This window comes from Nymphalis io, chromosome 5 (genome assembly GCF_905147045.1).
Source record: "Nymphalis io chromosome 5, ilAglIoxx1.1, whole genome shotgun sequence".
In the NCBI taxonomy this organism is placed as follows: Eukaryota; Metazoa; Arthropoda; class Insecta; order Lepidoptera; family Nymphalidae; genus Nymphalis; species Nymphalis io.
Window position 1 is genome coordinate 11,540,558 of NC_065892.1, and position 17,257 is coordinate 11,557,814.

At 33.0% G+C, this 17,257-nt stretch overlaps 2 protein-coding genes across 2 annotated transcripts in view; both read right to left on the minus strand.

The window, feature by feature from the left end:
• Positions 1-11,574, minus strand: part of LOC126768667 (cystinosin homolog) — a 43,252-nt gene extending 31,678 nt beyond the window's left edge. The window contains exons 1-2 of the mRNA XM_050486904.1: positions 11,440-11,574; positions 7,969-8,046 (exon numbers count right to left, since the gene is read on the minus strand). The gene's annotated coding sequence lies outside the window, so the exon portion shown is untranslated. The remainder of the gene's footprint in view (positions 1-7,968; positions 8,047-11,439) is intronic.
• A 3,359-nt stretch (positions 11,575-14,933) lies between these two features.
• Positions 14,934-17,105, minus strand: LOC126768657 (cryptochrome-1). Its single transcript, XM_050486887.1, has 2 exons — positions 16,848-17,105; positions 14,934-16,723 (listed from the first exon to the last, which is right to left on the minus strand). The coding sequence occupies exons 1-2, from the start codon at positions 16,932-16,934 to the stop codon at positions 15,308-15,310; spliced, it is 1,503 nt and encodes a 500-aa protein (XP_050342844.1). The 5' UTR covers positions 16,935-17,105; the 3' UTR covers positions 14,934-15,307.
• Positions 17,106-17,257: the final 152 nt, after the last annotated feature.

The following is a 17,257-nucleotide window of genomic DNA, read 5'->3' on the forward strand; positions in this document are numbered from 1 at the left end:
TTTCTAAAAGCCCACGTCTTTGGTTTTATCTGCATCCTTTTCCGTAACGAAGAATCGTATTTTAAAATAATGTTAAGAAATTACGATCATTCTTTTATCAAAAGATTATTGCATCAAATTTATTGGTTTACTTCAAAGGAAAATGAAACTTGTTAACATTCGAATAAAGTGTAAAAAAGTTATAGAATTTCAACTACACTATCGTATCGAATCTACTGTTAACAAGAAGCTATTAAGCTGTATGGTCTATTATTCGTATTGTTTGAATTGCTACTAATCGTAAGTATATCGATGCTTTAAAAAACACTGAAATACTCCGTTGGTAATTAAAATTTTTATTATTAAGTAACTACTTTTATAATGCTCGTATCCGCTTCAGTATCCGATTTTAAATAAGAAATCAATTAAAACTTGGAAACATTATTGGTTGATATTATTTACCGAATCTTATGTAATGTTTATGTATTTATAGATATTTTATTAAAAACTTTAATACATAAATTAAATAACATCATATTACGGTCGTTCTTTGTAGACTTGATTAAAGACTTTTTTACTCTGGGTTATAACCGGTTAAATTTAGTTATTTAAGCGGGATGTGTAAAAAACGGAGGTTATATTATACTAACTATTGACCTTAAATGTTTTATACAATATTAAAATCATGTATATATTTTTTATCGATATTATTATAACACTAACGAGGTTATGTTAGAGATGACATTTTTGATTATACTCTGCAGACGTTATCGATATAAAGTTTAAAACAATTCATTTCAAAATATTCTTTGTATGTTTGCATGTACACAAATCACGATATGATTACACGTATAGAACGGTTTTTATTTGACATATACGGAAAACTCAGCTGGCCACACAATCTCAGATATGATATACATCACAGCATGTATCAGCATGTTTCATGTCAATAATTTGTATTTTATAATTAATTTCGACAATCGAAAACCTGACACGTGAAGTTTATGTGTTTATGTGTGTGTCCTCAGTAACTGACCTGCATTTGTGAAACGATGGAACATTTATGGCCAATTGTATAAATTAAAATGTTCTAAACATTATGCAAACGAAGTCGCGGTCACAGATCATCTATAAGAAGTCACGCATTCCTCGCAATCACCACTTTCAAAGATATTGAGGTGTAAGCGATATGTCAATCTCAAGTGCGGTTTAGTTTCGACAATGAACTAGATAAATACGTGTAGTCGATTTCAATAGAATTTGGTCTTGTATAAAGTTACACTTCCCATTGAAGACATCGAATATTTTGTTTTTTTATATGTACCTAGATAAGTATGACAAGACTTTAAAAAAATAGGTGTCTGTTATGCAATTACAAACTGGTTGAATTGGTTGATTTCTATACGATAACATATGATATTTTAACCATATTATGAAATTGATTTTTAATTAGAGTAATATATAATTTATTATAATGATTTCATATGTTTGTATTTTTGTTTAGAATATCTGATGAGTGGGTTGGTTCCTAGCCAGACGAGTTTGCACAGAGCCTACGTATACTGCAGGATTATTTTTATAAATAAATTAGCTTTCCGAGGGGTTTCCCCGAGTTAGAGGATACTGCTTTACTCCCTTGGGTCGTAGCGTCTTGTACTTACTAAATAGTGGTCACTGAGAGTAAAGCAATCAAACTAACAAACTCTTTAACAATTTCATACAAATATATAAATAAAGACATTTGTGATAAAAAGGGAAAAATATAAATAAGCACACACAAAATCCCATTACGAATACTTCAAAATGGGAAGTTCATATATATTGTAAATAAAAAACATCACTTATCAAATTTATTTTTGTTTTAATGTTAAAAAAAAGGTTATCATAACAAGTAAATGAACGTTCCGATAAAATAAGTATTTTAATACATTTCTTTATCATTCGTACAAATTTAATTGAAGTGAACCTTGCAAGTGCATACTTGAATATAACAACAAAACATGCCTGTACATTTATTTACAAAAATAAAAAATATATTTGTAGTTTCAAACATAATGTATTTTATTTACTTTATAATTATTATGTTATCTTGTAGTGTCCGTGCCTTTGTTGTGCCTCCTTATCGATTTATAGTTTAAAATAGTATTTTTATGTGCCCGCATGTTTTCATTTCCTGGCAGTATCACAATCAAAATAATTTTATATATGTTGTCTTCCTTGTTATATATATTATATACTTAAAGAAAGAAAAATAATTAAAGTGTTAATTGATTTTCTCTTTTTTTAACTGAAATTAAAAAAAAAAAAACTACATAATTTTCGTTGTTTTTTTAACTTCTCTCCTCTTAGAAAAGATATTATATATAAATATTGATTGAAATAGCAATTTACATTGACAATAACACTTAATTACGACATGAAGTAGCAAAATCACGAGTGACGTCATTTCATAAAACAACCCATGAGAGAATGATGATGCAGTTTTAGAACACCGTTTTCAATTCTGACTGTTTGAAATATTGTGCAATTGATTTGATAGCACTACATAGAACATTCTAGAATTAATATATATACTGTAATTAGAAAAATAGCAACTATTCTGTTTTTGAAAGAAAAATATATAGAAACAGAATTAAAAAAAAAACTACGTCGCTTCCCCTTCGATGCACACGCATTGGGAAAAGTTAAGGATTGCATTATTACTTCAACTTATTTGTCATACATTTTATAAATACTTATCTAAATAAAACACATCACAATAACACATATTTTAGTCATATTTTTTACTAAACAATGATTATTTATCGTTTAAACTTTGCAATTTAAACCACAAGTCAAGAATCAATGAACGCATCAGAAAATAATATATTTATAAATAAATAAATAAATAAATAAATATTTTCTAAAGACGTCGAATGACCAGAGCAAATCGTAACCAGATATTGTTTATTGTTTACCACCGACTCATATGACGCAAAAGAATAAGTAACCACTAAAAATTACACGAGATAAATTAAATATACTGTTTATGAATACTTAATATACATTCTGTCGAATATTGTTCACAAGCTGCAGCGATCTCGACTTCGTTTGCAAATAGTAAAGCCACTTTTAAAGTATTGACCAATACAATGTACATAGTAGTTTGATTAAAATATATACCATGTGATGATCCCCTTTCATAATCGTAACATCGTTTGCGATAAAATATTGCAAGGTTATACCTAAAACTATTTTCTAAATTTGTCATCTCTATTGATAATAAAATAATGTTTCATGTATATATATATATATATATATATATATATATATATATATATATATATATATATATATATATATATATAGAAGTAATAATAAACAGCGGCGGAAATGCAGTTTCATGATACCGAACCGAACCGAAACAGCCTGTTAATGTCCCACTGCTGGGCTAAGGCCTCCTCTCCTCATTTTGAGGAGAAGGTTTGGAGCTTATTCCACCACGCTGCTCCAATGCGGGTTGGTGGAATACACATGTGGCAGAATTTCAGTGAAATTAGACACATGCAGGTTTCCTCACGATTCCTTCACCGTAAAGCACGAGATGAATTATAATCACAAATTAAGCACATGAAAATTCAGTGGTGCTTGCCCGGGTTTGAACCCACGATCATCGGTTAAGATTCACGCGTTCTTACCACTGGGCCATCTCGGCCCGGCATCGGCCCGGTATCGGCCGGCATCATGATAAAAAACAGTTAATTATAAAAGAGCAAAATGCTTTTCCATTAATTTAAATTTATAATGAATAAAAAATTATGAAATTAGTCTAACCAGCTTTGGCGTAATCGCAATTAAATCAATAATTGAATAATATACAAATAATAAACTTTTTTGACCACCAAAATGTATATTTGGAATAAAAGGCGGACTTAATGCCTAAAAGCATTCTCTGCCACTCAACCTTTAGGCTAAGCAGAAATCCGTGAAGGCGGTAATTAGTAATCAGTTTTCTTGTATTGCTAAGGCTTACTATTAATGTTTTTTTGACATACTATTTAAATTTATTGATGGACAAAGTATTGATTTGTAGAATCAAAATCTTGGTGCTATAGATAAATTTACCTTTACATCTCGTGTTTATATAATGGGTATCGCTGATTCTATAAAAGTGATCTATGTTTTATTTAATATCCATAATATTGTTGTAAATATATATTAGCGCAACAGTATATATTCCTACTCTGTAAAAATATTCTGAAAGGAATCTATAGTCTGTAATAATAATATATAATATTACATTGTCCAAAGTAATATGCCATTCATACACAGACATGATACTATGAAAATAAGTTCATGTTAAAATAATGTTTTTAGGGTTTGTACCTCGAAAAGAAAAATGGAATATAATATCACTTATCTAACCTAATAAGATCACTTCGTTGTCCGTGTGTCTGCCTGTGTGTCTGTCCATTAAGACCTTTTCTCAGTAACACGCAGTTATAAAGTTAAAATGAATACCAAATACTGAGGTCTACGGAGCGGCGGTCCCTTGGAGCTGTTGCATTTCCCATACATTCGCAAAGGGATACCTTCCCGAACCATGAAATTTGGCAAGAAGTAATATCTTGTAGATCAAGTATAGGAAAATATCCGAAAATCGTAAATTTGTTTTTAAAAAAAAAATTAAAAAAAAGAAAAATCCTTAAGGAAATTACTTTTTCGATTGAATTGAAAATTCTAAATCTTAAAATAACCTGATAAATCTTTCAGTATTGTGTGGTGGTACGGAACCCTCAGTTCAAGAGTCCGACTCGCATTTGCTAGGTTTTTTTTTATCACAATCGGAAATCGCGAAACCCAGTTCTATAGATCGCTACCGAACGCTAGTCATTAATAGGTTAACCTCGATAAGCAACAACGTATATCGCCTAGTAAATACGAATTGGATGTCAGATAAAAGAGAAATCAAAACGCCCTTGACATTTCATGTAGTATAACGTCTCATACTACCCATTCAAAAGGTTGATAACACTTAGCAATCACGATTTATTAATAAAGCTATATATTCACAGCGGCACACTTGTACATACATAGCTTTGCTTTATACTAAAATAAATGGAAAGTATTATAGTATTATTCCTATTAGTTAAAAGCCGAGATGGCCCTGTGGTAAGAACGCGTGAATCTTAAGCGATGATCGTGGGTTCAAACCCGGGCAAGCACCACTGAATTTTCATGTGCTTAATTTGTGATTATAATTCATCTCGTGCTTTACGGTGAAGGAAAACATCGTGAGGAAACCTGCATGTGTCTAATTTCACTGAAGTTCTGCCACATGTGAATTCTACCAACCCGCATTGGAGCAGCGTGGTGGAATAAGCTCCAAACCTTCTCCTCAAAAAGAGGAGAGGAGGCCTTTAGCCCAGCAGTGGGACATTCACAGGCTGTTACGGATAGTATTATTCCACGCGGGAATGTAACAAAAAATATATTATAAAGAGATCATATAATTATAATTACCTAGGCGTCATTTTCATGTTTGCATTAGGTATTTTATATTTTATGCTATTATGTTACAATCGATTTAAAAATCAGTGAATATTCGTATTCGTATGTATTATCATTTATCACGAGGATTCCATAATAATTAGAGTTAACTCTGTACTTTTTCATAAATAAATCATTCTTTGTTATATTTTACATTTTATATTATATTACATTTTATATAAATGGATTTGATTTAGATAAAAGATATTTGCGAACGTGGAGCGGACACGCTTTTAATCCTAATTAAAAACAAAGTGAACATGTTGAGACATGATTACTCAGATCGTATCCCTTTATCGCGCGAAAATCTAACAATAGTTGATTTTCAAGCACAGTAGCAATGTTCCATAAATATGCTAACCTATATCTTTAGGAGATTACCAATTGTACACTGATTGTTGGGTATGCCTCAGTGCTAATAATGAGCTACTGAATCAGTTCATCACCTAATTAGTATACAAATTGCAAGCTTATTAATATTCGTTACACTAAAGCGAATGCTTTTGGTGATTACCCTCCATAAAACTGATTCTGATGCTTTTATTAAATGTCGATCCATCACTTGCTTCATTATGAGTTCGTTGTTTAAGTACGCACTTAGGACCGAAGTCTTATATTTAAAAAAATTACATTTGTCGGTTGTCGGTATAGTAGCTGGGAATGTCTACGAAGATTTATTCTATTCTCTAAGTTTATTAAAAGACAAGCTAGACATTAAAAAAGTCATCGAATTTACAATGTTTGCGCTTATGTGTAGCGCCGACATAATATCAGATTTAAAATTTAAATACTAGTATAAACACGATAAAACGCAATGTTGACTCTAAGCCTTACATTATAATTTAAATAAAAAATATTACATATTAGCGTAGTTTTAATTTTTCTGCGTCAAAAACATAACAGATACAAAATGAACGTACAATCTTCTTATCAGGACGATTTTTTTAGGTTAATGTTTTTATTTGCTTATAGAACTTTTTTATAGGGTTTTTGTTTTATTAATTCTCAGCAGCTTGGAGTTTATTTACTCTCATTTACCTCGGAAAACACCTAAAGTCATTGGCTCTGTGCCTGAATTCTCTTGGGTCGTCTCCCTTTACGAGAGTGAGTGAATAGCGAACACACTAGTGCATTATAATATGCCGTAGCAGTAGAATCAGTGGCCGTGGTCGGTATCGGTCAGTAGGAACATAAAACGTACGATTAAACTAATTTTAATAAAAACAAAAGACAACGTCGTTTTTAAACCCACAAATGGCAAAGACATATTTTTAGATAAAAATGATTATAAATAATTATTGCTAGTAAATAATTATTTCCAATGTTAAATAAAATGAATAGTATGGACATGGCTTTAGCTTTGCTACATATAACAACGTTGCCTAAAATATTTGTCACACATTTATTTGGAAAAAAATGCTTATGGCTATCAAGCTTTAGATCACCTAATTATTAGGTCCTTACATATGAAATAAGCGTGAAAGGACCTAATATTTAATATAAAGATTTTAATTTAGTTTATTTTATGCAATAACTTTTTACAATGTAATGTGATTTTTCGCACCAGGGTCTGTGTAAATATTTTGTTTTCCAAAATAGTGATTAGTTTAACGTGATAATGATTACATCACTGAACAACGAATGAATATTATAAAGATACTTGTCATAGTGATATCATTAAATCAGAATCGAATGTCATAAGTCGTCATACCGTCTAAAGTACCGGCAAATGGAATCTGGAACGTTATGAGAAATTAAATCGGAAACGTCAGAAATATAAGGGCAATTATATCCTGTTCCTCCTAACTTGTCTTACTGAGTATGTTTTATTACTTACTTTTAGATCTATTGACACGTGTCAATACACACAAATATGCATATGTAAATATATGTATTTTTTTATGATGCGATAAATTATAATAAAAATGTAACCACTTCGTACACCTATATTTTTAAGTCGCATTTACACATTCGCAAGTGACGAGATGAGAGGCGAGGCATAGGCACGAATATTCAATGCATACGCCGCTATAATCAAGTGGAAATGAATACACGCGACTTGGACGGTTACCCGTATCACCGTAGCCACACGAATACGTCGCCAAGCAATTCGTCGAGTAGCGAGGCAGATCACGAGCACGCATGTGTAAATGCGGTCCTAATGCTATATTATGGTATGGTTCTAACAATATACAAAGGTTTAATAATTTAAAGAAATATTGATTATCAGGTGCAACGTAAACAAAAGCTATTTAAATGATCATACTTTGTCTCAATAAAATTTCTAAATGTCTGACAATATGTTTTATGTTTTACACAAATTGTTCTTTATTTCTTATTGTATTGGATTTTTATTACAATAACAAGACAATATTGGTACTATTTTTGACAATTTACAAGGCAAGTTTATTTATTATGCGGTCCTTCAATGTACTGAGGCGTTACAAAAAAATCACTTACCCTAGCAACAAATATGTATCATGAACGATTATACGGCTGTCCAAATACTTTCCGGTAGAATACTTCATTTTTCAAGATCTGTAAGAAAAATTAAAAAATTTAGTCAAAAGAAATCATTTATCGTTTTTTAAATAGAAAAATAGCACGTCTCAAAATATTCTTTATAATAGAAATGACGACGTAAATTATATACATTACATCAGAAATTACAATTCGATAAAATAATATTTATACGCAATGACATAAAATATTTGTTGCAATGTTTTTACTTAAACTTTCACAATAATATTATTATTCACTTTGTATGTTACGCTATTTATAAATATATTTAACTGCTTAACTATCAAATTGAAAAACAAATTGCAGTAACCATTGAACTATTAACAACATGTTTTTAGATTATTTTAAAGTTTGTTTAGAGCAATCAATATAAGGGTATATTGCTCTATACTAATTTTTCAATTGCTGATAAGGCATAATATTGTTGTTTTTAAGTGCACCAGCATATTCATAATAATATAATAAAGAGGTAACTTGTTTGGTTTTTTTTTTCGGATTCACGCAAACACAAAAGAGATTGGTATGGAACTTCCAAATTATTATATAAATATTTAGTTTCAGGGCGAATATAGACGTGTTACTTAAATCCGTTTCAGCGTCTTATATAAGATGTTTACAAATCCTTAATGGAATAATGACTTTCTAAGAACCTTTATGTATGCATATCCTCACGCGAAGGAAATCATTTGCAAAGAGTGACCTCTTATCCCATTATCCTATAGGTTAGAGAGTTCGACCGGTTACAATTGAACAATTGTAGTTCATGGATGAGTACTACAAGTACTAAGTTTAGTATTCACAACCAATCGCAAATGGGGGACGGTCACTCGCTCAACACGTGACCGTAGCGTGATGGATAAAGCGTAACAATTAGAAATTCTATACACTTATCGGTGATTTCGCAATGCACATTGTTTTTGTAACATTTTTTAACGTTAAGAAAAAAATTAAAAATAAACCACTAAGAACGCATCCGATTATGATGCATTCTCAATACGATTCGTGTAATATAATATTAAATAGTTAATTATTACATGATTGCGACTTATAAATGTTGTTAAGGGGGTGATTAGTTAAGCAATGCTGTCTACTTCTGTCGAGTGCCCAAACAACGATGACAGAATGAGAGTTTGATTTGTTTTAAATAAACTGATTTTTAAAAAACCTAGTTAGTGTTTAAAAATGTATTCTTACATTGAAATTTTTGTTTTTAAATATACAACCACAAGTGTATAAAACTTTTTCGTTATTCGAACTGTTTCCGTGTTTCAGCTTGAGTTTAGTTTTCAATTTTATCGTAAAATAAGTAATTATTATTGTCTGATTATGTTAGCCGTAACAGCCTGTGAATGTCCCACTGCTGGGCTAAAGGCCTCCTCTCCTCTTTTTGAGGAGAAGGTTTGGAGCTTATTCCACCACGCTGCTCCAATGCGGGTTGGTAGAATTCACATGTGGCAGAATTTCAGTGAAATTAGACACATGCAGGTTTCCTCACGATGTTTTCCTTCACCGTAAAGCACGAGATGAATTATAATCACAAATTAAGCACATGAAAATTCAGTGGTGCTTGCCCGGGTTTGAACCCACGATCATCGGTTAAGATTCACGCGTTCTTACCACAGGGCCATCTCGGCTTCCATTATGTTAGCATCATTTGATAATTGGAGATTATGACATTTAAAACTGAACTTGCCAAATATTAGGAAAGATTGAACCTGTTTGAACCCTTTTTTTTTTGAGAAGACGACAGATTTAATTTAATACAACTTTGTTATTAAAATTATGATTTCTAAATTTGTGTGCAAGATTAATTTCCCATGTCATATATTATCATTATTTCAACGAACACAAATAAAACTATTATTAAGTTAATATGAGCCTATTTTTTTTATAGAATAGGTAGGAGGGCGAGCATATGGGCCACCTGGTGGTGAGTGGACACCAACACCCATAGACATTGGCATTGTAAGAAATGTTAACCATCGCTTACATCGCCAAATGCGCCACCAACCTTGTTAACTAAGATGTTATGTCCATGTGCCTGTAATTACACTGGCTCACTCACCCTTCAAACCGGAATACGACAATACCAAGTAGATAAGTTTCATATCCTCTAAATCTAAACATAGCATATGTTAGTATGACACAGACAAATTTACCACCAATAATTAAAATTAAAAAAAAAAAAAACAAAAATTTAATATAAATATATCAATAAAAATTAAAGTTGGCACGTAAATGCATGCATATGTATAAACCATGCAATCTATGATACACTTTATGTATTTTATTATTGTGTATTAAAATATTTTAATAGGTATTTATTTACAATTTGGTATTACATATGTATTAGGCTTTTATTTAATCGTTAAAAATGAGGTTATTCTAATTTTCAATGAATTTATTAATATCATTAAATAAAAATAGTATGTAACACATAGAATAACTTAAATATTGTACATTGTGAAGGTAAAACAAACTATTGTTGTAAATCAATATGTAATGAAAAAAACTAACAATGGAAAGGTCAAAGAGTGTCACCATAATCAAATAACATAATAAAGTAACTTTAGGTAATTAAAGTTAGCGTTTATTAAGATAATTTATTTTTCATGCAATAATATCAACCAAATCATTTTTTTTATATAGTTACTAAAAAAACACCTTAAAAAACCGAGATAGCCCAGTGATTAGGACATATCACCGCTGTTTGTATGTGTCTAATTTGTGTTTTTAAGTCTTGGCGGTGAATAAAAGCTTCATGTGACATATGAAATTCAACTACATTAGTCGCAATTGGAGTCACACTAAAAGACCTAGCCCAGCAGTGGGACACACAAGTTCACAAGCTAGCTTAACAATGTTACCTTTAGAGTCCTATTAAATAAAATATTTTTTTAGTAACATAATATTAAATTTATTTATTGGCATACTTAATATGGTTTAATTATAAATAAAAATTCAGAGATCAGAGATGAGCTAATTGATTTTGAATGCTATAATAATATATAATATATAATAGCTTTCGATTTTTTATGAATATTTAGAAAACATCCTTCAAACAAAAGTTCCGTTTTTTTTTTAAATCACTATATAGCAAATGTTTTTTTGTACATTGACAATAATTCAAGACCAATGTGTTTCCTTTTATCTTAAAAAAATTAATAAAATGCATTTTGATTAATTTGTGGTTATTACATAGACCTGGTGTAAATATCATTCGCAAATTTGAAATAAAATGTTCTTACATTAAATTATTTCTTACATAATTAAAAAAAAAATTTTAGCTTTATTTATTTTTTTAATTAATTGTTCGGAAGTTCTTATACCTAACTTTTGTACTTTAAATCCACTCATTCAAGCAAACTTTCTACCTTGAATAATCATTTTAAATATGCTTAAAAAACTTACCATAACATTGGATTTAAATTTATCAGCCATCTTAACTCATTCTTTCACATAGACACACAATAGTTGTTTCATAATTAAATGTTATTACATTTTATATTAAAAATATATATAAATTGTTTGATAAATATTTCAATTATTTTGACCGATAATAGTGTCATATGTCAAACGACAAATCCGATATATTTTCTCATAATGTCCTTTACTCTTAAAAACAGATAAAGGTATTGCAGTATACATCCTTGTCTTATTTTTTTATAAATGATTAAATAATCGCATAACCATTATTTAATAATATATGGTGATTATTTTACCTTTTTTTAAAGTACATCAAAACGTTTACTTTAAGTAAAATATTCTTGTCTACACCACTCTACACTATCAATTAAAAATATCATAGGAAGAAATAATAATAATGACTCCATGGTAGACTAGCCTGTTGTACATACCACTGTTTGATTTTTTTTTAATTAAAATAAGTTATTCATTGATACACATTCTGTTATCTTAAGCTTGAAGTGATTGCCTGTAAGTAAAGTAGAACTATTAATGCATAACATATATTATGGAAGTCATAATCAAGAATGTATCTTATGTATCCTTTGTTGACTGTCCATAAATAAATAATTAAAGTTACTTAAACAGTGCAGGTGGACCTGGCGAAGCCCCGATAACGTGACAAGGAACGAGATAGACTTTATCATTTCGAATAAAAGTCACATATTTAGAGATGTTTCAGTGATCAACAAGTTTAATACCGGAAGTGATCACCGCTTGGTTCGAGGCACTCTAAATATCAACTTAAAAGCCGAAAGATCGAGAATGATGAGGTCTACTCTCCGACCTACCATGCTCCAAGCTGCTCAAGGCTCCGAAAAGTTCCAAATGGAACTCCAAAATCAATTCACCGCGTTGGAAACCATAAGCAGCATTGATGAGAGAACCGACACGCTGGTCAAAATACTGCAAAACACATCCCGCAAGTGTTTTCCGCCACAGAGAAGAGACAACGCACCAAAACTCTCTGCTGAGACACTCGAGCTCATGAGAAAACGACGAGAACTACCATCGTTTTTGTCAGATAAGGCCTTAAACCGAACAATAAAAACGCTGACGCGACGCGATCTCCGACGCTCCAATACCCGTGCCATCAAGGCTGCGATTGAGCAAAATCGGGGATCGAAAGTGTTCGCTCGCAAGTTTGGGAGGCCGCGTCTGACAAAACTTAAAACTGAAAATGGTGGGGTCGTTACCTCTAGGCCTGAGATTATCGGAGAAGTAGAGAGGTTTTATGGGCAGTTGTTCTCTTCAAGATCGGATAAACCCGTGGGAATCAGTATTGATGATCAGCGCGCCCCTCTTATGCGCCATTACTCCGAGGAGCTCCCGGTCGTTGACCAAGGAGAGATTAGGGCGGCTCTAGAACAGCTTAAAAACAACAAAGCTCCGGGAGATGACGGAATCACAACAGAGTTGCTTAAGGCAGGCGGGACTCCGGTCCTGAAAGAGCTAGCAAGCCTCTTTAATTCCGTCATCCAACATGGCAAGACCCCGGAAACGTGGAGCGGGAGTGAGGTGGTACTGTTTTTCAAGAAAGGTGATAAAACCCTCTTGAAAAACTACAGACCAATCTCCCTCCTGAGTCACGTGTATAAGCTGTTCTCAAGAGTCGTCACGAACCGTCTCGCCAGACGACTTGACGAGTTCCAGCCCCCAGAGCAAGCCGGCTTTCGATCAGGCTACAGCACCGTGGACCACATCCATACTGTTCGGCAGATTGTGCAGAAGACCGAAGAGTACAATCAGCCGCTGTGTATGGCATTTGTGGACTACGAGAAAGCCTTCGACTCCATCGAAACCTGGGTAGTGCTCGACTCATTGCAGAGATGTCATATCGATTGGAGATATATCGAGGTACTGAGATGTCTGTACAACGCCGCTACAATGACTGTCCACATCCAGGACTGTAAGACGAAGGCGATCCAACTGCGCAGAGGGGTGAGACAGGGGGATGTAATATCCCCGAAACTGTTCACCAACGCGTTGGAAGACGTTTTCAAAACGCTTTTTTTTTTTTTTATAGAAAAGGAAGGCGGACGAGCATATGGGCCACCTGATGGTAAGTGGTCACCAACGCTCTTAGACATTGGCATTGTAAGAAATGTCAAACATCGCTTACATATCCAATGCGCCACCAACCTTGGGAACTAAGATTTTATGTCCCTTGTGCCTGTAATTACACTGGCTCACTCACCCTTCAAACCGGAACACAACAATATCAAGTATTGCTGTTTTGCGGTAGAATATCTGATGAGTGGGTGGTACCTACCCAGACGAGCTTGCACAAAGCCCTACCACCAGTAATGGATTGGACTAGGTATGGAGTCAATGTAAACGGCGAGTACATCTCACACCTTCGATTTGCCGACGATATCGTCATCATAGCAGAGTCGCTGGAACAACTCACCGAAATGCTGCGTAGCCTAGGCGAGTCTTCCCGGTGTGTCGGTCTCGGTATGAACTTGGACAAGACCAAGGTCATGTTCAATAGGCATGTCGTGCCGGGACCGATATACGTCGAGGGGAAACCTCTCGAAGTTGTTAGTGAATATACCTACCTAGGACAGATAATACAAGTCGGTAGGAACAACTTCGAGAAGGAAGCCGATCGAAGAATTCGCTTGGGATGGGCAGCATTTGGCAACCTTCGTCAAGTCCTCAAGTCGTCTATACCGCAATGTTTGAAGACGAAAGTCTTCAACCAATGCGTCTTACCTGCCATGACATACGGTGCCGAAACGTGGACACTAACTGCGGGACTAGTCCACAAATTCAAAGTCGCTCAGCGTGCTATGTAGCGAGCTATGCTCGGAGTATCTTTGAAGGATAAGATCAGAAATGAGATTATCCGGAAAAGAACCGGAGTCACCGACATAGCTTGCAAAATTAGCAGGCTGAAGTGGCAGTGGGCTGGTCACGTATGTCGTAGGACCGATGGCCGTTGGAGCAGACGAGTCCTAGAGTGGAGACCGCGAATCGGCAAGCGCAGCGTAGGGCGCCCTCCAGCCAGGTAGACCGACGACCTTAAGAAGGTGGCGGGCACCAACTGGATGCGGAAGGCGGAGGACAGGGAGCTTTGGCGCACCTTGGGAGAGGCCTATGTTCAGCAGTGGACAACGATTGGCTGTTGATTTTGATTTTTTTTTTGAAACAGTGCTAAGGGTTATGTTTACAAAATAATTATAAATTTGTAGTTACCAGTTAGGTAGTTTTGTGTATATTGTGTAATAGTCACACAATATATAAGATCTATAGATCAGTGTGACTGTGATAAAAAATAAAACGAAAAATATTAAATGCCGGCAATGTATTAGCAGTTCTCCTCATTCTTTAAAAGTACATGAGCCGAAAAATCATAAAACATCAGGGTGACCTTTCATAACAATAAAAAACATTTTTATTGTGTTTAATTATTTTTTTTAATCTGATAATAGAATTTACCATAATATTAAAAAAAAGAAGCATATCAAAATAAAGTTTAACAAATCTTATTAATAATAATAATATCCTGGGGCATTTTTCACACACGGCCATCTGATCCCAAATTAAGCAGAGCTTGTACTATAGAAACCAAACAACTTATATACTACTTCATTTTTGTTTTTTTGTAATAACATACTTATATGGATAATTACACCCAGACTCAAGACAAACACACATGTTCATGCACACAAATATTTGTCCTGGGTGGGTATCAAACTTATCGGTGTGAAAGGCAAGCATCCACCAACCACGCCAACCGGCTCATCAATTTTATTAATATTTTTTTACATAAAATGTTAAGACACCTAATAGCAATTTTTTAAAAATATCATCTTTTTCGTTTTAAGGCTTTCTTTTCTTTATTAACTTTATATGCTGCATTCATTTTCTGTATATTATCTTTATGAACTTTATCATGATCAACAATTCTATTTGGATAATCTTCACCTATTATGCAACCTGCAGTTCTCTGTACCGATTTTGGAGCCTTCCAGGGCTCATAAATAAATTCACTCGGATATTTTTTTAACTCTGGTACATATTTTCTTATATAAAGACCTTCTTTATCTGTTTTTTTGCCAAATGCAATTGGACTATAAACTCTAAAATATTTATAAAAAAATGCAGATGCTGATAACCACATCCAATTTCCAGCGTTTAAAGACCAATCATAGTCAAGTAGATAATCCTCAAACACCTTAGCTCCTTCTTCCCATGATATCCATAAATCTCCTCTGGTTAGAAAACAAGCAACCATATGGCGAGCCAAATGATGAATCCACCCTTCTTGTTTGAGCTGCCTCATGATTGCATCCACAAAAGGATAACCAGTTCTTCCTTCTGCCCAAGCTTTAAGATGTGCCTCATTTTTTCCCCAAGGTATTTGTGTGCATACAGTATTTCCCACCATTTTATCAAAGTTTTTTGTGCCAGCTCCTGCTACATAATAAAATTCTCTCCACATAAGTTGACCCATAAGTGATACTGGAGGCAGGGTATGCTTCATTCCATTCTCAACTTGTTTTAGTTTGTGATAGAATAACTTTGCTGATAAGCAACCATGACTCAAGTATGGACTTAAAACTGTTGTACTAGGCTCAATACTATTTGGGGAAGAATTTGGTTTCTCAAAACTACAAACCCATTGTTTTTTTTCCATGTATACATTAAGTCTTTTTAACCCTTCAGTCTCCCCTCCGGGATACTTACATTCTAATAGTTCTGAATCATCAATACCTACGTCTTCTAATGAAGGTACATTGTATTCATTTGATTCAAAATCTGTTGATTTGCATTCTTCTAAAATTTTTTTTGAAATCTCTATTGTATCTTTTACTTGGGTGTCAGCTACTAAGGAAAGAAACTTCTGATAAGTTAATGGAATACTGCCATTGTTCTTTTTTATCACACTGTTGAAATCATACACTGTGTGTTGCATTCTCTTAACTACAAATATATCATTTTCTTCACATACTTGATCTATTACTTCATCTTGTTTGACTAATTCAGCATCAATATCTACTTGTTGTGTTAAAAAATTAACATTCCACTTTTCAAAGATTTGTGGTAAACATTGAACAGCATTACCTTTTATTATAAATAAACGTGAATTAATTTTACGAAGGTTTAAATCTAGATCTTGTAGACTTTGTATTAGAAATCGTAGTCTGTTGGCGCCAATTTTATTTTTAATATCGGGGTCGACTACGTAGATTGGTTTTAAAATATGTTTACGATTTTCAGCCTAAAAATAAATTAAAGCATATTTATTAACACACTTTTATTTAAACTTATCTAATTTAGCGCAGTATCAAAATTAAGAAATCAAAAATATTTATTAACCTTTGGAGAGGTAACAAATTACTTACTTCGTTTATTGCGTTACGCAGTGCAAGATTATCATGTAAACGAAGATCCAACCGAAACCAATGAACTACTGTTGGTAGTTTAGACATTTCGCATTAACACCCTTTAGTAAAATTGGAAATTATAAATTGAGGTAGGTAGGTTCTAATTAAAAAAAATAAGTTGAAACTTCAAAGTTTATGTAAAAATTAGAACGACCATAGAGTCAGCGTTTGGTGTCATTTGTTGTCAGAAGTATTCTGACAACAAACGCTGACTGACCGAGCATTTCGTAAAATTCTGGGGCTCATAGTTGTTAAGACTGCGATAATAATAATGCATTATTATCGCATTTAAGACTGCGATGATAATAATGTATTAATATTAGTAATGCATTGCAACATTGCACTACCAACCTAATGTACACTAAACA